A 24,691-nucleotide genomic window follows, 5' to 3' on the forward strand; every position below is an offset into this window, starting at 1 on the left:
AAAGTATATTATCCTTTTTCAAGTAATGTGATGCAACAAACGTCGTGGCCCAGCAAGCCTCGAATTAACGGGATGTTACGGAAGTTTTAACGCATTGAACTCGGAGTGTATGTGACTTATCACAGAGGCCTCACATAATATTTTGCCATTTTCAATAATTAAAGCTTAAAAACACCCACAACGGGGAGAAAGCGGGTTCCTTGCTGAATTATCAGAACAAGAGGAAAGAGAGCTAAGAACACGGCTTAAACAGCGGTAACTGAGATTTAGTCAGCGCTGTGCTTGTGCCACCTCAGTATGGACGTCCTCTATCTGGAACTGTTTTTTGTAGCGTGAGCAACACTGGCCGAGGTTGAGCAGTTTCGCGTGGCTCCTGGAGAGCCATGCTGTTCATGCGCTAGGATCAGTGACGTCACATGGCGCACAGAGCGTTGCTCGCTGCCCGACGTCTCTCACACACCCCACGCGTCCACCGTCTTCGCCGACCTCCGTTCCGCACGTGGCGGCCCGGTCCACTTAATGATCATGCGAGGGCTGGCCGGGTGTGCAACCGATGGCTCGTGCGTCACAGCAACACCGGCGTGCACCTGTGGAACCACCTTAGCTCTGGGGCGATTGGTGACGCTGCGCCGGAGCCGCTTGATAAATATACATGGGTCACATAATGCGTATACCATGAGTGTGTCACTGAAACAGCAGTAAGCATAATAATCAAGCCAATCCTAGACAACCAGGAAAGTTAAGAATAACCAGCTGAACCTTAGCTCACGCTACGCATATCCTGGCATAGCCTAGCTAAGCCACTGCTAATTTTTATTCCTATTTTTATTATTCGTTCGGGCGTTTTAATTTTCGCTTTAGTCCGTCGCAGTTATTATCAGTTTGAATAATTTAGTAATTATTACTTGATTACTATCAATATAAAATTATCATTACCATCATTTCATGGAACAAATGTGCGCAGTCGTAGAGTATAGACTAAGTGGGGTAATTTTTGTGTCGTTTTCCTCTTTGCACTGACCTTTCCAAGCACAGGTTCATTCAGATACAAGGACGTTCTTAATTACTTCACGAATTTCAAGCGGGCCCAAGTTCAAGGACGACGAAATAACTGAAACATTGCATCACATGGTGAGATGCACAAAAATGTGCTGCTTAAAGGGAAAGTGAACAAGCATGTGGACTAAAGGAATCTTTTGCCTTAGCGAACAAAAGCGCTCCTGATAAGGCCATACAAAAAAGATACGTTGGACCTCTTTACTCGCCTTAGCCGTGTCAAGACACATACGAGTTAGGAGGTCCACTTACGGACCTCTTGACTCGTTGGATCTCTTGACTCACCTTAACTGCGTGAAAAGGTCTAATACGGGCAAGAAAGTCCAACGAATGAAGAGATATTCGACGACGAGACATTCAGCGAGTCAAGAGATCCAATTTTCGGACATTTTGACTCTTTGGATCTGTTGACACGGGATCCGCCCCTATCCGACCATGACTCCACGTCCAACCAAAGGCGCCAGTAGTTACGGGGCACTTGCTTCGAAGGCGAAACAAACTATTGGAGTAGGTAGGTACCTTTTCCAACACGCCCACCCGCCAGCGCAGCAGCCACGTCGCTTTACCGTCATTAATTCATTTTGATCCGTATTAATCCCTCGTTTATATACAATAATATATCATAATCCTCCTCAATACTTATCAGTGTTACATTACTAATCCTTACTATCATTCACTAATTATCTTTGTTAATCACTAATAATCTATTGCTTTGGTTCGCTCCTAGCCCTTTTGGGGTTTTTGTACCGTTTGTGTCGACGCCGGGGCCATCCAAGGTTACCTTCCGATGAAACATACAAGGCTTTCGCTTCTAAAACATGTGTTCTCAGTCTGTAGAGGTTTTTCTCGAGCAGACGGCAAAGGCGGCCAGGAGCACCGGTTCTACCACCTTGCTCGAGTCGGCGCGCCTAGCCAGTGCCACGCACGAGTCGCCTGGAAGATGTCCCAGCGCCAGGCTGGAGCTCCCTGCGCGTATAAAAAGGCCGCTGCCGGTGCCGAGGGCCGGCAGAGGGGGCGACCATGGCGCAAGCGGCTGATGTGCGGCGTCTCGCGGGGACACTGCTGCTGGCCTGGCTGGCGGCCTCCGAAGCTCCGCCGAGCGCCGGCTGCCCCGGCCTGGTTCAGTACCGGCTCACGTTGGCGACCGCGTGGACTGCCAGCCGCTTTCCCAGGCACTACCCCAAGTGGAGGCCTCCCGCTCAGTGGTCCCAGCTGTTCGGTGAGTCTCCCTCGCTTTTCGATCGGGACAGCGCGAGAAAACGGGACCTTTCTCAAACGCATACGAACATGTTGTCCAAGAGCGGAAATGGTGGCTTCGTGAGGTGGTTGAAGTTCTGGAGAGGAGGAAACGCCGAAGGGAATCTAACCACCGCCATTTAACAAGGAAGAACAATTGTTGATCCATTCGGTCTTTCCTATCTTATCCATTCAGAAAGAATATTAGGAAAGAAACAAGGTCGGGAAAAGCGTTTCAAAATTTCTACCAGAGTCATTCCAAAAGAGACTCTAACTACTGCCCCTGTGCCCTCCTCCTTGGCGTTCTAGACTGCTGCTTCCCTTTCTGTATACATTCAACGAGTCCCTCGCCCCCAACCACAATAAGCTACATCCCTCGTTCTCAACCATAATAGGCTGTGGTACACAGACTCCGTTAAGGCAGTCTGCGTGCCACAGGTGTCAGAGGCTTTCCGCTAGAGCACTGATTTCATCAGGTCATAGACATGCGAGTCACGACTCGGCGATTGAAAAGACGGTCGCCTTCTTAGCTGTCGGAGCGGCGCTGGCTACCACCATCAAACGTAGAATATGAATGCACATAAATACGACAAAAAGTTTTGCAGAATACAGGTGCCTGTGAAGCTAAATTGGCAAAGTATCGACTGCCTAACCCGAAGGTTATGGGTTCAGGTCTCAACTGGCACGCATGTTCCCGCTTTATTTATGTTCTCGGATTTCGGAACACCTATCTACATCCCCCAAAAAAGTCAAACAACCTCACCTGTATCTGTACCCTCCTTGGAATTCTAGACTGCCGTATTTCCTCCTTTCTGTACCCATTCAACGAGTACCATATATATATATATATATATATATATATATATATATATATATATATACTGTCAAGAAGACAGTCGACGCACCGGTAACCGGTTAAGGTGGTTTATTTGCAGTGGCGAAGCCGATAGTAACGCAGGTCCGAGCGTTGAGATTACCCAGCTCGTTTCTGGCGCATGCACCTTCTGGCGTTCATCATCTTCCCCTGACATGTCTTTGGTTCATATCCCCGTGTCTGGATAGGACATAATCCTACCTCCCTCTTCCACATGATCGGTCGATGCTGGTACGGCGCATACTCCGATGGCTTAATGGCATGTTGCGTCTGTTCATTACCCTCTCTATAATATATATATATATATATATATATATATATATATATATATATATATATATATATATATATATATATATATATATATATATCTCGACTTATATTTTCGCTTATTTATCAATGAATCAAAGAAACGTGACAAGCACACGTCATTCGGCCCTATTAAATATTTCGAAAAAAGCCGAATAGCACTGGCAATGACGACTGCAACCTTGATATATATATATATATATATATATATATACATATATATATATAAACACACACATATATATATATATATATATATATATATATATATATATATATATATATATATATATATATATATTATGGCGAGGTTTATTGGCAGGACGGCAGCAAGGCGTTGAAACTCAGAGAGGCTTAGCTGAGTCCGAAGGGGTTCTGCCATGCGCGCTCAGCTCTCGTGACAACAGACTGGTGATGATGATCTTGAGTCTTGCCGTGTTGATGATGCAGGTCGCATTAGGTAATACGCTCCGCTGGCTGTTCTTCCACGTTGCAATATATATATATATATATATATATATATATATATATATATATATATATATAACAACTTTAATTCGACGTGTCGGACGGACGGAGACCGTCCTCCTTCATTCTCCTTCGTCCTCCTTCATCCTTCGCCAGCATGCCAGTTATATATATATATATATATATATATATATATATATATATATATATATATATATATATAAGAGAAGAAAAACTTCGAACAAGGTAAAAGCACGATTGTGGCCTACGTTTCAGCAAAGAGAACTTGCTTTCCTCAGAACTTGCTTTCCGCCCTGAGGAAAGCAAGTTCTCTTTGCTGAAACGTAGGCCACAATCGTGCTTTTACCTTGTTCGAAGTTTTGCTTCTCTTGTGTTCTCTACCATCTTCAAAGTTCTACTACTCCCTATATATATATATATATATATATATATATATATATATATATATATATATATATATATATATATATATATATATATATATTGTGAGCTGAGTTTGTGTCTTGCTGCCTGCTAGGAGATATTTGTCCCCATTGGTATTAATCATCATCACCAGTAGCTTGCGGCTACCGCATCATCTGCTGTACATACTCATCATCACCGGCACAACCTCGTCTTCGGCTAATCATCATCAGCAGGGACGCTGGGTCGCCATCTTGGTTCGTCCCCGCCTGACGCATCGGAATAAAGGAGCTGCGAAAGCAACGGTCCTGTCACCTTCTATCTACGGCCTCACAAGTGGTGGAGTTGCAACTCGATCCCGAGCTGTACCTCTCCTTCGACACCCCTGGAGCTCCGTTCAGGTCGCCGCTTGCCCTCAAGACCAATGTCCATGTCGCAAGACACTCCGAGTAGCGCAGCCTCTGCGCCTCTGCAATGCATCGTCACCACTCCCCAGCGCGACCCGCCCGAGTTCACTGGTCTTCGGGGCGAAGACGTGGAGGAGTGGCTGGACAGCTTCACACGCGTCAGCGAGTTCAATAGGTGGGATGATCGCCTCAAATTGTTCAACGTTGGCTTCTCTCTGAAGAAGATTGCCGAGACGTGGTATTTAAACCACAAACATGAATTTACCGACTGGGCTGGCTTCACCACGGAGGTGCAAAAGATTTTTGGCTCCCCTAAAGCGCGGAGTGACAACGCGAGGAGGGAGCTGGAGGTCCGCGTGCAGCAAGCTAATGAGACATACACCTCATACATCGAGGATGTTATAGCGCTGTGTCGCCGCGTCGACCAAGATATGCCGGAGTCTGACCGTGTTCGTCACATTCTCAAAGGGATCGGCGAGTTCGCTTTCAACGCACTTGTCCTGCAGAACCTTTCCACCGTAGCAGACGTAAGATCCTCCTGTCAGCGTATCGACGAACTTCAATCCATCCGCCTCCCACGGGACACGGCGCCTACTCCTCATCTTGGGAACGAAGACCGTCGTGCGATGATTCGAGCTATAGTTCGCGAAGAAGTGTACGGCAACACCTCTCATTTTCCGCACGGTGTTCGCCAAGCCGCTACGGCTCCTGGCCTTCGCGAGATGGTTAAAGAGGAGCTTGCGGCTATGCCTATGCTAGTGCCGCCTGTCCATTCAGTTGCCCCATCATCACCGTCCTACTCGGATGTCGCTGGCCGGACACCTCTGCCGTTGTCCCCGATCATGAGCCACCCTTCGTGTGGCTATGTTGCGGCCATGCCCCACGCGCCGAGCTCAAAGCCCTACTTTCCACCAAGTCAGGATGCCTTCTCCAACCGGCCCGTGTGCTACTATTGCGGCATTCGAGGTCACATCTCCCGCTTTTGTCGACGCCGCCAACGGGATGAACGACGTGGTTATGCTGCCTATGAGCGCGAGAGCGTACCCCCGAACTACTACGGCTACCGGCGGCGTGCGTACCCGTCGCCTCCACGCCGCTCCCCGTCTCCGCCTCAGACTGACGACGTCCCTCGCAGCTCCCGTGCGCAACGACCCCGCTCGCCTTCACCAGGTCGCCGTTCAGTTTCCCCCCTTCGTCCTGCGTCTTACATCGCTAACCACCGCCAGGAAAACTAGTTAATGCAGTTTTGGGAGGGAAAACTGCATCTCCTGCGAAGCTTACAAGTCCTCCAGAGCGTCCGTCGAACTTGCTGTCTGTTTTGGTTGAAGGTGTTTGCGTCGATGCCCTTATTGACACTGGTGCGAGCGTTTCAGTGATAAGTGCGGAATTGTGTGCTCGTCTACGCAAGGTACGAACACCCTACACGGGACCTTTTCTACATGGAGCGAATAGCAGTGTGATTAAGCCATCCGGACAATGCACAGTGCGGATTGTTGTTGGTTCTCTTCGGCATCATGTTCAGTGTGCGGTGTTGTCCCCCTGTGCTCATCATCTTATTCTGGGTTGGGATTTTCTCTCATCCGCATCCGCCGTCATTTCATGTGATCACCCTGAAATTCAACTCACGGATACAGAGCAGCTCAGCGGCATTTCTGAAGTACCACAGCTGCACGTCACAGCGAGTGAAGATTGTGTTTTAAACCCCCGCCGCGAGACGGTGCTTTCCCTCTGCTCAAACCGAATCAGTGACGGAGACGTGCTTATAGTTCCCTCTCCACGTTTTCTGCCCAAAGGTGTCGTCATCCCGACATGCCTCGTCCGCTTCTCACATGGATCAGCACAGCTTCTGGCTACAAACGCCACTTCCGAATCCATATTGCTCCCCGCGGGTGCTACTATCGCTTCTGTTCTGCCTGACGATACGCTCTCATTAGTTCCCCTGTGCTCCGTCTCTTCCGTTCCGACGCCTGCAAAATCTGAGCCAAATATGTCCACACTTAAGGCTACCATCAGCAAAGACCTCTCAGAAAGCGAAACAAACCAGCTACTTCAACTCCTGGATAAACACAGGGACACATTTGACTGCCTTTCTAGCAAGCTGGGGCAGACGTCTGTGACAGCGCATCGGATCGAGACGGATGGGACCCACATCGTCCGCCGTCGCCCATACCGTGTGTCATCGTCCGAACGAAAAGTCATCGAAGAAAATGTAGCGGACATGCTAGAACGAGACATCATTCGGCCGTCTTCCAGCCCATGGTCTTCCCCCGTGGTTTTAGTCCGCAAGAAGGATGGTTCCGTGCGGTTTTGCGTGGACTATCGAGCCTTGAATAAGATCACCAAGAAGGATGTTTACCCAATGCCACGTATAGATGACGCGCTCGACTGTCTGCAGGGGGCGGAATTTTTCTCCAGCTTAGACCTGCGATCTGGTTATTGGCAGATACCCATGCACGAGCCTGACAAAGAAAAGACAGCGTTTGCTACTCCAGACGGCTTATACGAGTTTAACGTAATGCCGTTTGGTTTATGCAACGCCCCAGCCACGTTTGAACGCATGATAGACACAGTCCTTCGTGGCCTTAAATGGAAGACGTGCTTGTGTTACCTGGATGACATTGTTATTTTCTCGTCGAATTTTCCTGAACATCTCCGGCGTCTCGATGAAGTTCTGACCAATCTGGCCAAAGCCGGCCTGACTTTGAACACCAAGAAGTGCCACTTCGCCCGCAGATCCATCAAAGTTCTCGGTCACATTGTCAGCAAAGATGGTATACGGCCCGACCCAGACAAAATTTCCGCTGTGGCTAATTTCCCTCGACCTCAAGAACAAAAATCCCTTCGCAGTTTCCTTGGCTTGGCATCATATTTCCGTCGTTTCGTTCGCAATTTCGCCACCCTGGCCTCGCCCCTCAATCAGCTGCTGCATTCCGGTAACCCCTTTGTCTGGAGTGACGACTGCGAGAAGGCTTTTCAAAACCTAAAGCAAGCACTTACTTCCGGGCCTGTACTTCGCCACTTCGATGACACAAAGCCAGTTCTTCTTCATACTGACGCTAGCGGGCATGGAATTGGCGCCGTCTTGCTACAGCGCGATGCTCACTCGCGTGAACGAGTGGTTGCCTACGCAAGCCGCTCTCTGACGTCCGCAGAAAAAAATTACCCCATCACAGAGCAAGAATGTCTGGCTGTTGTGTGGTCTGTTCAAAAGTTCCGTCCATACCTTTACGGCCGACATTTCACAGTCGTTACAGATCACCATGCCCTGTGTTGGCTGTCTTCTTTGAAAAATCTGTCAGGACGACTTGGGCGCTGGATTCTCCGCTTGCAAGAATATGACTTCACGGTGATCTATAAGTCTGGTCGCAAGCATCTCGACGCGGACGCGCTTTCCCGGTGTCCGCTGGTGAAGTCTAAAGACGACGTTGCCCGACATTCTAATGTGCCGCCTTTGCCCATTGCACCCATCGATATTCCTATTAACGATATCCCCGACTTGGTTGCCCTTCAACACGCCGACAGTTATTGTCGGACAATAATCGATCGGCTCACCGGCTCCACACAACCACCGAATAGCCGCCTACGTCGTCAGCTGCACCAGTTCCAGCTTCTTGATGGCGCACTGTACCGCATCAACCACCACACCGATGGAGCCAGATGGGTTCCGGTTGTGCCCCGTTCCCTCCGTCCACGCATTTTGGAAGCGTTGCACGACGACCTAACTGCAGGCCACCTCGGATTCCAGAAGACCTACGACCGTGTCCGAGGGCGCTTCTTTTGGCCAGGGCTTTCTACGAGTGTCGCCAAATACGTCGCCTCTTGTGCGCCTTGTCAGCACCGGAAACGCACCACGTCACCCCCTGCCGGTCTACTCCAGCCCCTTCCGTGTCCAGCAAGCCCGTTTGAAGTGGTCGGTATTGACCTTTACGGTCCCTTGCCTCCGACAGCGGCCGGTCATCGCTGGATAGTTACGGCAGTGGACCACCTAACTCGCTACGCCGAAACCGCTCCACTTCCTTCAGCTAGCGCCACCGAGATCGCTCACTTCTTCTTAAACAACATTTTGCTACGCCATGGAGCGCCCCGCGTTTTGCTAAGCGATCGAGGCAAGACATTTCTGTCGCAAATTCTCGCCGACTTGCTTCGAGCTTCCAACACCTGTCACAAGATGACGTCCAGCTATCATCCCCAAACAAACGGCCTCACAGAACGCTTCCATCGAACTCTCTCTGATATGATCTCTATGTATATTCAACCTGACCATCGCAACTGGGACGCCATCTTACCTCCTGTTACCTATGCTTACAATACCGCAATTCAGACCACAACCGGATACTCCCCGCACTACCTTGTATACGGCCGTCACCCTTCGCACACTCTGGATACCTGCTTCTTCGCCGCTCCCGTGTCACCTTCTACGACGTCTCCTGAACAATTTGTTGCTCGCGTTGAACACTGCCGCCAACTTGCCCGCATGCGCACTGAAGCGAGCCAACAGGATCGAAAGCAACGCTACGACGCTGTGCATCGCTCTCCTCAATTCCGACCCGGTGATGAAGTCTTGGTGTGGACGCCTATTCGTGTTCCGGGCCTATGCGAGAAGTTCTTGCACCGTTTCCTTGGTCCGTACAAGGTTCTCGAGGCGACCTCTCCTGTAAACTTTCGCGTCACACCGGTTTGCCCAAGTTCCGACCGCCGCCATCGTGGCACCGAGATAGTTCACGTTTCCCGGCTCAAGGTTTTTAACCGCCGCGACGAACTCTGAAACGCGGCCAGGCGGCCGCTTCTTTCAACGAGGGGGATAATAGTGTGAGCTGAGTTTGTGTCTTGCTGCCTGCTAGGAGATATTTGTCCCCATTGGTATTAATCATCATCACCAGTAGCTTGCGGCTACCGCATCATCTGCTGTACATACTCATCATCACCGGCACAACCTCGTCTTCGGCTAATCATCATCAGCAGGGACGCTGGGTCGCCATCTTGGTTCGTCCCCGCCTGACGCATCGGAATAAAGGAGCTGCGAAAGCAACGGTCCTGTCACCTTCTATCTGCGGCCTCACAATATATATATATATATATATATATATATATATATATATATATATATATATATATATATATATATATATATATATATATATATATATATATATATATATATATATATATATATATATATATTGTAAAGTGGAAGACTAGCCACCATCGACGTAACGCTACCGGCGCAGCTACACAGCGGTGAAGTTGGAAGAACAGCCAGCGGAGTGTATTACCTCATGCGACCTGCATCATCATCACGGCAAGACTCAAGATCATCATCACCAGTCTGTTGTCACGAGAGCTGAGCGCGCACGGCACAACCCCTTCGGACTCAGCTAAGCCTTTCTGCGTTTCAACGCCTTCTCTACCCTTGAGGGTGGTAGAGCGTTTCAACGCCACGCTCTACCACCCTCAAGCGTCAGATACAGTTGTAGTAAATATAAATACCCCAGAAAGTGAAGCAGAACACAGTCGCCCAGATAGCCGAATTGGTAAGGCATTCGAGATCTAATCGAAAGGCGTGGGTTCGGTCCCCACTCCGGGCGCGTGTTTTTCTTTCTTTCTCACGTAATTAATAAAAAAAATAGTGTAACGTCAATAACGGTAAACAAAAGTCTAACCACTCCCCTATGCCTTCTTTGGCGTTGTAGACTGCCGGCATTTCTTTCTGTATATATATATATATATATATATATATATATATATATATATATATATATATATATATATATATATATATATATATATATATATATATATATATATAGAGAGAGAGAGAGAGAGAGAGAGAGAGAGAAACATTATTTAAAAGCCTGGTTAAGTGCATTGAGTGACCGAAAGCCGTAGCCTGCCAGTGACCATGACAGCTCGTCACGCGAGACTCTTCCTAGTTTGAAAGTCCGAGCTGCCCAGCGCCTTCGCCCAGAGCTCGATTGAGGGGATCAAGAGAAACGGCTCTTCAGTGAATGCCCATATGAGATGGGCAACGGTGTCCTTCGCACCACACGCAGGGAGTGAATATGGTGCAGTATGAAGCGGCATGAAAGTGTGTTCGTCTTTAGTCGGCGCCACAGGCGTTCTTCGGCGTTAGTAAGATCCAGATGTGCGGGCGGATACACTCAGTGGGAGAGGCGGTAGTGCGTGGTGACTTGATAGGTTAATAAGTTGTCACGGGCTGATCGAGCCCCATGTAAGGGGACGATGCTTGGTCCTGCTCGGATCCTGAATTCTCGAGCCGCTTTCTTTACCGCTTCGTTACCCCCAACCCTGTGTGGGCAGGAGTCCAGATGAATGCCACTTGGGCGGTAGGAGGGTTTTGCACGGTCGAAATAGATAGCCTGAGGCGAAATAGTTCCTTTGGGAAAGTTTTAACGGCCGTTTTCGAATCTGAAATTATGATTGCAGGGGTCGGCCGGTGAACTAGTGCCAGCGCGATTGCCGCCTCTTCTGTCGTTGCCGGACTACGGGTGCGCTACAGTAAGGGAATGGATCCATGGGTGGAATGTTCGGGTCATATAGAGCCGTCACAGCATACGCGTCATGGTGCCTATAGTCGGACGTTCCCACGTATATCGTGCTTGGGTTGATTTGGTATACTTCTCTCTTAAAGTTCGGGTTCATTGTTCCCCACGCTTTTGATTGTGTACCGGGTTCATGTTTCGCGCGAGAGGGCGAATGAGAAGTGAGCGTGAATTTCATGGGAGATTCACGCTGGTATCGATCTGGTATCGGCAATTAGCGGGCTCACAGATTCAGTCTGTGCATGATTTCTTGGTCGGTAGGGGATGCCGACAGTCGCGATATCTGAATGAGCCTGTGGGCCTCTATTAGTTCCTGGGCAGTATTGTAGACGCCAAACTGTTCTAATCTGGAAGTGGAAGTGCTGTCGGGTATTTGCAGGGCTCTCTTGTAGACTTCACGAATAAAGCAATTGACCTTGTTCAGTTCCATCTGGCATGGATTAAGGTACGGTAGATAGTATCTGATACGGCGGTTGATTACAAATGTTTGGATTAGTCGGATTCCTTACGCTTCTTTAGGTCAGTTATTTCGGGGGGCTACACGCCGCTTTAGTCCAATTGTTTGGTTCACTTGGGCCTTATTTGCGCATGAAGCTGGTGTTGGCTCGATTGCTTTGGATAAAAAATCACAATACCTTTATGGTGGGTACAGTCGGTGCATCCGTTTCGCCAATACGAATTGTTTTATGTTTGAGGGTGGCTGGGATTCTCGCTTGGATGGAGGATTTAGCTGGGGAGCAATCTAAGCCTGCCATTCTTGCCTCATTGACGACAATTTTGGCTTTTTTTCTGTAGAATGCTTTCTTTTTGAGCGTGACTGCTTCTCGACGGACGTCCGACGTGAATCTAGTCGTTATCAACAAATCATATTAGGATGGGTGTCACAGAGAGTTCCTTCCGACCTCATCATATATCGAGCTTCATGGCTCACGGCTGGTAGCCAGCGCGACACATTAACCCACTCGGCCCCGTATAAATATGATATTTTAATCGACCGGTTTCTCCTCCATCGCTTTGGAACCCCCTTCAATTCGGATTTGCTCTATTGGCTGGCGGCTGCCGTTGGCACTGCCCCGACCTCGACAACCCAATCCTATCCTGTCAATCCGTAAGCCCTAACCTCAGATTTTATTCAGTGCTAATTTTTCCAAGACCCTATGTCAACTTAGTTGCAAATGTGAAATGGAATACTTAACTATAGCATAAAGGAAATGACGACATCGTTGCATACAAACTTCTACACGACCAGCCGTACACTAGTCGTAGAGGAATTGCCAGCATGTGGCGCGGCCTCCGATGTTGTCTTTAGGGACAAACAGGCTGGTGGAGGCCTGCTTTCCGAATGTCTATTACGGTCATCTTTTCTCACATTTTAAACCACTGTTTCCCCACAAAGCTGGAAATAGCATTTTCCATAAGCGCCGGTGCGAATTGTGTTCAACTGCATGCGACAAATTGTACTTCTCCCCCGTCGTTCCTTCACCAGGCTCCGTCGGTGGCTGCGAAGCTCTTCAAATGCCTATGCCTGCCCTGACATAAGTGTCGTTGCCTGACGAGGCTTGAGACTCTCTCTCTCGCTCGCTCACACACCTACAGTGCTTTTGCAAGCATCCCTTCGCTTGGTATCGCCTCTACGATGTGGTCCTCTCTCGCTGCCGCGATCCGGCCTTCAGTTTTCATCTACCCCGCTTGGGTCTGACCCTTACACCTTGTGCTGCCACAAGGAGCTCTTGGCCATTTCTTGCTTGGCTGCTTTTATCGTGCTCTCTAGGGACATTTATCGCGCTCTCTAGTGACATATCACGGGGCTCTTTACAGTTCGAATTCTTATCGATACCCGAGTTGACTTTATTTCAGACATTTCATATCTCGTTTAAGCCGATATTGTGCCATCATTTCCCCGTTTCAAAATCGGCAGGCTGCCACTTGCGGTAACAAAAACTTTAATTTATTGTCGTGAAGGTCGTACACATGCAAATTATTTTGTGTTTTAGCCTGATAGCGTTTTCGTTGCGCCATCGTTTCTGCTCTTTTCACAATTTTTCCTAGGTGAAAAGTTACGGGGAAACAGGAAGAATCCCCTTTCCCCATTTCTGCCTTTTTGCAATCCGCATTTGCAGTTAGACAAAACTTCCCAATTTTGAATAGTCCGCAGAGGACAATATTCTTTTAAGGCGTGTTTTGTGGGGAAGACATGGTGCTGGAGATTCGCGACTACGTAAAATACTCAAAGCTATCAGAATAAAACAAAATCTGCAGACTGTAGTAAACTTTTCATAGTGTCTTGCTAAATTAAATTTAAATTTAGCAACATATCATGAAATTTATAGCATAGAATGAAATTTAGCGAATGAAATATTTTGATAGACTGCCAAACCTAAGCGTTATCGCTCGATCGTATTCCCCGTGTTTGCGTCGATGACATGACGCGAAAGAAGCTTCTGTAATCTAAAGTTAGGAAAACTTCCCTGCTATCAAAGATAAGCGACGATGATAACTTGATAATACTGTCAATAGGAAGAGATTACGTGAACATACATTTTGACCTTATTACCACGAAACTTTCAGAAATAAAGACGGGAAGAGAGTAAGCAGGCCAATTTTACTTTTTGTTCAACGACTTGTTATGCTTTGTTTGTTTCTATTGAAACCATTGTGTCTTTTAGCTCTCCCGTTGCCCTTTTTTATTGTAGTGGTCAGGGCAAGTTTATACATGTTCTTAAAATCTCCATTGCGCATTATAATTCGCACTTTAAAGATTATAACTTGAAACAGGCCAATTTTATTTGCTATCAAACAGTTACCGGTGCTAATCTTGTGATCTCGGCATGCAACCTCTCTACGACCTTACTCGATGCCACCAAACAGCTATTCAACAATCGCTACGACCAACGTACGCTGGTACAGTTTTTTTATTTGGTGCAGTAATCTACCGATACAGGCCAAACTAATCTTTCTTTCATCACTGTATCGTTTTGATGTGTGCAGGAATTCCTAATTTATTTTCAATGCGAAGTGAAACATGACGCGAAGACAAATATAGAATGGTTTTTTCATTTCATTTTTCATTTCATTTCATATTTATTAGAAAATTTGCGCATTGCAAATATGCAACAAGATGTTGCGCCAATAGCCGAAGCTGGTTGAGGCCCAGATAAAGATAGACAGCAGGGAAAACATGAACTTGATTAACAAGTCAGTGAAACAAGTACAATACTTAGCGTACGCAGAATGTGTAAATGCATGATGCAAAGGCACTCATAAGCCGCGAGTGGAGAAAATAAAAACAGATGTGAATCAATACCAGTGAAAACAAAATAGCGTGATATGCAGTTCAAAACCTCTTGCTCATAGACTGTTTTGTGCTTTGTACCATCTTGTAAGTTATTGTCTAAAAATGTTCATACAGAAACTAATGGCAATGAATATTGTTCAGTGAAAAAGTCGGTATTCGAGTATTCGGGATTCGCTCCACCGTCGGCCTCTGGGGTTCTCTAAACTGAGCCCATGTCATTATAGTTTGCACAAACATGGCTCCTTGTGTAGCTGCTTCATTTTCTGATATACTGCCCATTGTTTATAGATAACCCACACATCATTTGTTAGCTTGTAAGTCATTTCGCGTCGCATGTTGTATATTATGTATGCTTGTATAAACATTTTAAGACACGCGTACGCTTTCAGTAGCTCTGAATTGTCTTTTCAACATTTGTATCTAGAAGCAAGATGCGTATTTTTAATCCTAATCCTGTATTGTCTGATATAATAGCAATAATGCAGTAAAAATAAAATACATTACTGTTAGTAATGATAGTATTAACAACAATAATAACATCGATAATAGTAGTAATATTATTATGAATAATCGTGTGATGTCTGGAGGAAGGGTGTCAAATTTTCTGGGCCCCGGGTGCAAGTTTAGCCAGCAATGCCACTTGGTAGACAGAGAGAGAGAGAGAGAGAGAGAGAGAGAGAGAGAGAGAGAGAGAGAGAGAGAGAGAGAGAGAGAGAGAGAGAGAGAGAGAGAGAGAGAGAGAGAGAGAGAGAGAGAGAATTCTTTAATGAGACCGAAGAGGTCAGCCCTGCATAATGCTGGGCTTGCTACTTCAGATGGTTGGTGAACATGTGATGAGGGTTATATGCTTCCATGAATAATGCAAATAAGAAAAGGAAAAAACGAAAGAAACTCCACCAGACGGACACACGCACACACACATAAAAAAAAAGTCAGAGGGGGTCACAGGCTGGAGTCCGAGTCCAGAGTCTCTGAGAACATGCACAAGAGCTTTAAAACCCCACACCGCACTGTCTTCGCTGTTTCAGGGGCCTAAAAAGTCCTTCATGGTGAGAGTTCTCGCCCGTAATAAACTTCGCGCTGTCGTTCGCACCGAGTTGAAACGTGGGCAAACAGAGAACAGGTGTTCAGTGTCTTCTCGTACACCGCAAAGTGGTCACAGAGGTGATGCCATCAGACCGATTTTGTTTAGAAAGCTTTTGGTATAAGCTACTTTGAGGCGCAGGCGATGTATAGCACACTCTGTTTGCCTAGATAAACCGTGAGGTATACGAAACGTACACTGCGGGTCGAGAACGTAAAGGGGGGCGTACTGCAGGTCTGGGTTCTGCCAGTGCTGCAATTGCATGCGCCATCCGAGAGTTGTGGCTATTCCGTTTCCGTCCTCCTTGGATAAAGGAATGGCCCTCGCGCGCGAGCCGATCAGATGTCACATTGCCCGTGATGCCACAGTGTCTTGGCAACCACTGCAAACAAATAGTGTGCCCGTTGCGGAGTGCCTCTGAGTGTATGACGTTGATTTCTTGTATCAGTTGGCCTTGATTGTTTCCTTGCTTGAGAAGCGCTTGTAGCGCAGAGCGGGAGTCCAGGAAAATTACCCAGGATTTTGGAGGGCAGTCCTTGACAATGTGCAGCGCCGCTCTTTGATGCCAGTTAGGTTTTTGTGACCGATGTCTTGTGGCTGAGCTTTTGGCTCACAGAGACCCCCGAAGATGGTAGAGTCACAACGTACCTAAATAAAGGTACAGGCACATATTAAGAAGAATCGTGTCAGTGCTATTAGCATAAAAAGCAGCAATGGAGCCATCCAGATCTTACACTGTAGCAAAATATGCCCTCCCCCCCCCCCCCCCCCCCCCAAACTCCCTTCAGCGGGCACCCGTCCCGAATTTTACACCCGTAAAAGCTAAATGAGGAATTGGGGAAAGGGAGACGCACATGAGAAATATCCTAAATAATGATTTCTGCATTAGAAAGGGACATGGTAGAACATTTTTGCACCCCCTCCTCTCCCCTGTAACCACTGCGCGCACACACGGTTGTTAGCGAAGACAGTAGTGAATCCCCGACAGCTAGGCGGTTCGAGACGTACGATCAAAGCGCGCTTTCGGCGCGTCCAGGCCACGCACTTCGCACGTGTGCGGGTAACGTCAGGCGCTCGTCATTGCGGCCTTGGCATTGCGGCCGCGGTGATGACAGCAGCGGCCGGAGGCTCGCCCTAACGCATCCGACACACGCGGCCGCAGATTGCCTCGTCGGGGCGGTACTGGGCCCCGGCTCGTCGCGATAGGGAAGTACCTTGTCAAAGGCAGCGCAACTAAAAACGAGGGAAAGACAAGAGACTGCACAAGCGCTGTAGGGGAAGTCTACGTTATTCAATCTCCACAAAAATATGCGCCTGCCGCAAAAGAAGTTACCGGAACGCGGCCCTTAAGAAAGTCACAAAATTGCGCCATTTAAACTCTACAAACATCGTAGAAAATATTTGTGACAAACGTATCGCGATACAAATATTCGTTTGCCTCTTGTCTTTATTATTCTCTAACAGCAAGTTTTACGAGCATACCCGCTGGATAGATCTCAACGGCAGCGCACACGGCACAACCATCCGACTTAAGTACGAGGGTCGTTTGATAACTTTCGTAAACTTCTGTGACATGGCGCACAATCTTTGTGGTGGCATCATGGCTGGCAGGTATCACTCTTCAATCTAGCTCAGGCGATATATTACCAACAAGCCTGTTATTGTTTCCGAGCGACATACGTTTGAACCCAGCATCAGAGCTTGTAACAAGATTGGAGAAAGGAATTCGTCGCACGTTAAAGATCTCCAGGTATATAGTCAAAATTAATCCGGAGTCCTCCACTACGGCACGCCTCATCGCCTGCGTAGCGTCGGCGGGTTAAACGTCATGATCAATAATAGAGACAGACGAGTTCCCTGCAGCGGTAAGATATTTTGTTTTGACAGGTGGACGACGCAGATTAAAGCCGAGTTAAATGAAGTTCACTGGAACTTGGCACCAGTCATGAAGGCTGTTTATTAACGCAAAGCTTCAGTGCCCTCACTGATGCCGTTGTACGCCAATACGCCGTGCAGGAAAGCCAACTTTCTCTGACGATGATGATCGTGAGTGAACTGAAAGAGGAAAACGCTTCCCGTGGCCGGAATCGAACCTGGGTTTCTCACGTTATGAAGCCAGCGCCTAGCCGATTCCTCCATTTCGACACGGTAGCGGCGAACGCCAAGCAGTAGGTACCGATTCGCGCCGTACACCCCAAACCTAAGCGTTACAGAGAGCACACCCGGGAGTTGCTGTGGGTACTCTAGAAAAGCGGTGCGTACCTCCAGAGTAGCAAATATATACTCGCAGTGTGGGATTGGCTAGCCAAAGAATCCATCACGAGAAAGCTTCGCGTTCAGCCATCGTCGTCGTTAGACGGAGGGGTGCATGACTTTTTTTTTTTTTTTTTTTATGGGTGAATGCATTTAATCTTGGCCTGACATCAGTTCAAGCACACTGGATGCAAGTTGAGCTTACCAATCCGTATACGGCGGGGAAAAAATCGTGCAATTGTTATACAGGACCGCAGAGTGACAGTGCACGAGATTGCAGGCACCTTAGCCGTTTCAATTGAAAGGGTGCACACAATTTCGCACGAAAAATTTGTGTGCACGTCGTTTGGCAGCTACTGTTGGCTGTGGACCAAAAGCGCTCGAGAAAGGACGTTTCCGCACATGTGGCGATGTCTAATCGCAATTCGCTGGGCCTTTTGTGCCGATTTGTCATTATGGGCAAAACATGATGATTGATTTGATTTGATTTGATTGTAGGGTTTAACGCGCCGACGCAACGCAGGCGATGAGACGCGCCGTAGTGGAGGGCTCCGGATTAATTTTGACCACCTGGGGATCTTTAACGGGCGCCGAAATCTCGTACACACGGGCGTTTTTGCTTTTCGCCTCCATCAGAAAAGCGGCCGCCGCGGCCGGGAATCGAACCCGCGACCTCGTGCTCAGCAGCGCAACGCCTTAGCCACTGAGCCACCGCGGCGGGTTATGGGCAAAACATAAATCCACGGCTACACCCCCGAGTCAAAGCATAGGTCAAATCAGTGGACAGCGCCAGGTATACACGGTGTCCCAGCTATTATGCATCAAGATTAAAAAAAAAAAAAGAGTAACGGCGTTACTCGAAGAAAACCAAGTGCGTAATGTTTGCAGTACCTGGAGAATCGGAGAGTATTTTTTTCGTTAATGAGAGTTAATTAATTAATTGTAAATAGTTATCTAACTCGAGAAGTACTGTCCTAATCACTAAAGTGTCAATGAGGCGCGTGTACCCACGAGGGGCATCTAACTGCGGTATTTTCAGCGACGAAATAATTGCGTACTCGTTCATTCTGACGTGACGGCGCTCCTGCGCGCATCGTAAAGCAATACCCTCAAACAGGCTGCCTCTGAGTTAGCCAGAATGAAATAAACAAAAGTAAGAAAGAAGAAATGCGACCGAGTTTGTGCCTTATCCGCCACACACGTCCCGCGAAACTTGCTGCTGCTGCTCCTTCAATGCATGCCATTATCAGGGTGATGCGCTGTTTCTTCGGGCGGGTGACAGGCGAAGCAATTGCTTTCAATCAACTTATTTGGGGGCGCGGCTTTATGATGCGCGCGGGGGCGCCGTCACGTAGTATTTTTCATATTTCGTGGGTTTTCTTTATCAGTCAGTATAAACGAGTACGCAATTAGTTCGTCGCTGAAAATACCGCAGCTAGATGCCCCTCGTGGGTACCTACAAGCGCCTCATTGACGTACACTTTAGTGATTAGGAGAGTCAATCTCAAGTCAGATAATTAATTATAATTAATTAATTAACTCTTATTAACGGCAAAATTACTGTCCGCTTCTCCACAGTACTGCAAACATTATGCACTAGGTTTTCTTCGAGTAACGTCATTGCTCTTTTTTTTTTTTAATTTTGGTGCATGATAGCTGGGACACCATGTATAAAGGCGCTCCAAAGAAGGCAAATACCATATTGTTGGCTAGGAAGGCGACGGCCACTTTCTTTTTGGGACAGCCAAGGAATAATACTTATAGGCCACTCGCAGCATGGCGAAACGATAAGTTCTACGGCCCGGAGCTACACCTGGGCTATGAAGCACACTGTTGTGGAGGGCTAAGTTAGACCACCTGGGTACCTTCAACGTTGCCGCAAATCTCGACACACGAGCGTTTTCGTTTTTCACCACCATCATACTAACGGCTACAGGACCGCAGGGGAGTTATTGAACTGTTTTAAAGAAGAGCTACAATTAAGAAAAAAGCTAGTCTGACGCACAAGGAAGTGCTATTTCACCAGGACAACGCACTATCCGAAATCGGCTTTTAGATGGCTCCTGACATCCATGTACTTTAAAAACAAACCAGTGATAAAAACGCTACACAAAGAGGAGAAACGAGGTGTTTTTGATCAAGAAGGGAGGAGAGAAATGCGTCAGTCAATCAGCCCGGATGGCGTCTAAGCAGGGTGTTACACTCCCGCACCGGCGAAAGCGATATCAAATGCTCGATGGACGCGGAGGGTGCCGTGTCCAGAAGACGTGTGTCATCGCTGCAGGCGTGAGCCACAACGCGAGCCTGCACCTGTGGCGCGTGGGCCGCGCGGCGAGCGAGGGCGTGCGCCAGATGGCCGAGCAGGGCCGCGCGGGTCGGCTGAGCGGCCAGCTTCCTCAGGGCTTCGGCGGCGTCTTCGACGTCTTCCACGCGCCGCCCATCGCCAAGGGCAGCGGCGCCTCGACCACCACCTTCTTCGCCGACGGACGCCACTCCAGGGTGAGACGACACTGCAGGCATCCTGTAACGACGGCACGGTTGTTCTCGGAACGTATCACACTTCGAGTCTCACTGAAATGTACTGTAGCAGAACTTGATAGGTATCAACCTGGTTTAAGCGCTCAGAAGACAGGGACGAAGCGCCGTGCTGTCTGTTTCTTCCTACACCCTGTTTTCTGAGCGGTTAGGCTACGGAGATCGAGTCTCAGTCGTGTCAGGCAGACTGAATTTGGATAACCGGCAATTTGTATGCCGCTCTATGCATTACGTCGTGGGAACCCGCCCGCAGTACACATGTGGGGTCATTTTAGCAGTCGTCTCTACACTTTCGCGCAGAAGAGCTCGTCCACTAATGGAAATTTTGCAGACAGTGCGGCGGTTGAGATTCCTTGCGAAAGCACCGTGGCGAAGAAAAAAAAGTTGCTTTAATCACACCATAAGAGTGAATAATTCATCCTAATCGTTTATTTCATTAAAAGTATATAAAATACTGAGTGATGCCCGCAACCATTATAAATGGCCTGTGCAGCCATAATTGATTTAACTATAACAGTGGAACCGCACACGGCTGTGCAGCGCCGTGAATTTCGCTTTAAAGATTGATCACGGCCAAACCGCTCGCTGGCTCTAAAATTCTGCACGAAGCTCGCATTTATGGTCAATTTTGTTTAAGCGGCAAGGTCGGGGAGTCTACTAACCTGATAATTTTGACATCGAATGAGAACAATTTTCGTCATGCGAGGAATGGAGGGAGGGGGAACTTTATTCAACGTAAGCAGCCACAGTCCAGGTCTCCTCTGTGGAAGCTCAGCTGGCTATAGATTCTAGAGACTAGGATGAACTGGTCAGATAGTGTGGTCGCTTAGATCAGTTATGCCGGTCCAAGCGGGGCGCTAAGTGTGGCTTGATAGTCTATTGTGAGGTTGGGTGCCAGCTTAGGGGATTCCCAGTTCTCGTGATGGCCGTTGGGGTAACCTTTGCGGGGAGTATACAGACGGGGGAAATATAGTGAATACATGGAAGGGCGGATTACTTGACGAATCCTCGCTGGTATACTGGTACAGTGCCAGTTTGGGCGTAAGCAGGCAACAGACATCGGATGTCTGCTTAGACTGGCGTGTGGAAGTAGGAGGGTTGTACTCTCTCCTGTTGAGACAGAGGGCCATTAAGGTGTTCGAAGACGGTGGGCAAATACCCTTCAGCGAGGGATTTCTAGTGCCCGCTTTCTTATTACGCGGGCGAGCGAGTCAGCTATTCCACTCCCAGCGTGCTTAGGGATCCAAATTAGTGTCATAGGTAAACGGGAAGGCTGATTCAGTTTCTCCGCCGTGGTTTGGTTTAAGCTGTTAGCAGAATTTGGCAGCAAGCCTCTTGCGAATCAGTGAAGAGTTTTGTGGGGCTACGAGAATGCAGGACTCCAGTGGAGAGTTTTATGCTCGCAGCAGTGAAGCAATGCAGCGTAGTCTTGGGTGTAGTCATTAGTGCAGGATGGACGTTTTGGGTGAGGACAATTATGCTTCCAAGACTTCCGGCGATGCTCACATTCACGTAGTAGGCCGATTAAATATTAAATTTCGCAACAAATTTCTTGCAAAATTATACCACATCGTACACATAGATCCTATATGAGAAACGAGGGCTCGTGTCTGCTGTCGTTTCATATAGGATCTTCCATGCGCGTGTTAAGTGCGATATTTAGTCGTTTGCCAGCCTTTCCGGTCAGGTCTAGTCTCTATACTAGTATAAGGTTCGGTTCTGTGTGTAGAAGTTACTGCTAGTTAGGATCTATAACGCTGGAGTTGACGCCCAGAGACGATAGAAGTTGGTTGGTTTGTGAACTGTATTGAGCTCACCCATGCAGTGCGTTCTTTGTGTCGCTTCTGTGAATTTATTCATTGCTGATGCTGGGAGGAAGAGTCCTGCAGAAGACAAGGGCAACCTTAATTCGTAGCTTTCGCATCCAGGCAGCTCCCGCAAGGGCTGTTTCGCGTTATTCAAGAAAGCAGTCGCTTGGGTGTTCTTTTTCTCATTTTCCTGGTTCTGCAAGAAATCTCCATATTCTAGACGTGCTTGGCTCAGCTTTATGCGACGAACATTCTACATCTCAGGTTTGCATCATTAGTACTCTATCACGTTCATCGTCATCATCATCCTTACAATCAGCCTGGTTGTGTCCACTGCAGGCCACTGCACAGGGCGAAGGCCTCTCCCAAAGATCTCCTTCGCGTTGAGCCGCCGTTAAATAGGCGCGCCGTAGGAATCGCGATATACGACCAGAAACTGCAACGCCTGTCGTAGTCGGACTACATCGCTCGAGTAGAGGAGTGCTCGAACCCGCTGCACTGTGACTCTGACTCGCGATGCGTGCTTCCCGCAGGTGTCGGCCATGTCTCGACTGGTGCCGAGTCCAGACTGGTTCGTGGGTGTGGACAGCGTAGAGCTGTGCGAGGCCGGCCGCTGGCGGGACCTGGCGCTGGCAGACGCACAGCTGCTGGACGCCGGCACCGACCGCGGCCTCACGTTCACTGCACCGCGCTGGCCAGCAAAGCCTGCCGACAACGTGACCATCATCACGCCCCAGTGGCCCGACCACCCGGGCGCCTCGTTCAGATACCCTCACCTGAAGCAGCTGCCGCGCATCGGCGTCTTTCAGTTCCGTAGGCTGCGCGACTACGCGGCGCCCGCAGCCGTCCTGGCCGACCAGCCGTCTACCGCCGGTCAACACGCTGCGCCCGTTGAGCCCGCCGAGCCCTCCGCCGAGCCCAATGAACCCAACGGCACCTCTACGGATGGACACGGTAACGCAGCGGTCTCAAATGTAGCTATGTAGTGCTCACTTCATAGGGTCAAAAACCGTAAATCTAATAGCAGCACATAAATGAGAAAATAGGCTGGGTATATAGCGATGGTTTATTTTAAAAATTAAAGCAGTTCCACCCAACGTGAAAGCTGTCGAAGTGCGGAGCAGTGATTTGCCAGAGGGGCTGTGGCCCCCTCTCTTGACTAGTTTCAGTATCAGTCTGGCGTTGATACCAAAAGCAGAAAACAGAGGGCGCCGTAGTCCCCGAAGAGGCTTTATAAACAAGCACTGCATTGAGTTTTGATTAGGTTCGGGTAATCAATGCGTTAAATCATGGTTTTCCTTTTTTATATTATTGTGTACTTATTTGCGGCATAGCAACGGCAGCCTCCATGGCAACGGCGCAGCGCAAAGATCACACCCAACGGGCGTAGCCCGGAACAACCCATTCCCGTTTGAACCCGTCCCGTTTGAACCCATTCCCGAAACGCCCGTCCCGTGTGCGCCCGTTCCCAAAACGCCCTTCCCGTTTGACCGCTTCCTGTTTCAACCCGTTCCCAAAACGCCCTTCCCATTTGAACCCGTACGTTTCAGCTCATTGAAATTTCTGAAAATATGCGTTATTGTTTTTGAAAGTGTTCCCCAAAATGTTTATCAAAGGAACGGACCATTCATTACTGCAAAAACTTCTACGTAGCAATTTGTCTGGAATTAAGCATACGGCCGATATTTCCGGCCGATAAAAGTGCGCGAATGTCTGAAGCCGATACTGTGCTCTTAAGGCTTTATGAAGGAACTGCTTCCGCATTTCCCGTTTGACCGGCTTCTTCATGGAATAAAAAAAAGTTTGTTCCTTCAGTCATGACTCTCGTCAGAAAAGAAACAATCGCGCTGAAACAAATTAAATCATGCTCTTGGAATACCTTTTTCTCGTGCCGCTGCTCCTAGCGGCCACCCCGGCGAACTAATCAGTCAGGAACCGGAAAGATTTCACTGTCAAAAAAAACTTTTTTTCCTGCATAGAGATAAAACAGTAGCACTGTACTGCCCCTAATAAATGATTAGTTGCACATTCTAGAATACCCAATACCGTTTAGAATAGAATACCGTTCTCTGCAAAAGCTACTGACGCTACAAACTGGCACTGCGACCGCGGAAAGGTTCTACCATGTCAATTCTCGTCTTTTCCTTTTTTGTGTGTGTTGGGTATAGGAAGAAGTGCATGTGCATTCGTATTTAAAACAATTAAATACTTTGAAACTGAGATATGCAACCGTCTGGACTCGAACCCACACCGCTGCCGGAGTAAGCATGCGAGCAACACGTTCCAGACCGTTCGACCAAGGCGGAACCAGACGGAAGGGTGTTCACCAACGCTGTACCGGGTCGGACGTAACGCAGCAGTCTATGCGTTGTGTTTTAACTGG

At 48.2% G+C, this 24,691-nt stretch overlaps 1 protein-coding gene across 2 annotated transcripts in view; it reads left to right on the forward strand.

Annotated features, from left to right (window-relative positions):
- Window positions 1-2,072: 2,072 nt before the first annotated feature.
- Mspo (M-spondin) overlaps window positions 2,073-24,691 on the forward strand; it is an 86,840-nt gene continuing 64,221 nt past the window's right edge. Inside the window, exons 1-3 of one of the 2 annotated variants that reach the window (XM_077687730.1) lie at window positions 2,073-2,275; window positions 20,250-20,464; window positions 22,842-23,262. In XM_077687730.1, the coding sequence (XP_077543856.1) occupies window positions 2,077-2,275; window positions 20,250-20,464; window positions 22,842-23,262 (835 nt within the window). In that variant the 5' untranslated portion in view covers window positions 2,073-2,076. The remainder of the gene's footprint in view (window positions 2,276-20,249; window positions 20,465-22,841; window positions 23,263-24,691) is intronic. The other variant, XM_077687731.1, reaches the window with a different exon arrangement.

This window comes from Haemaphysalis longicornis, unplaced genomic scaffold (genome assembly GCF_048455015.1).
Source record: "Haemaphysalis longicornis isolate Haplotype H1 unplaced genomic scaffold, Haemaphysalis longicornis Haplotype H1 scaffold_1, whole genome shotgun sequence".
NCBI lineage: Eukaryota > Metazoa > Arthropoda > Arachnida > Ixodida > Ixodidae > Haemaphysalis > Haemaphysalis longicornis.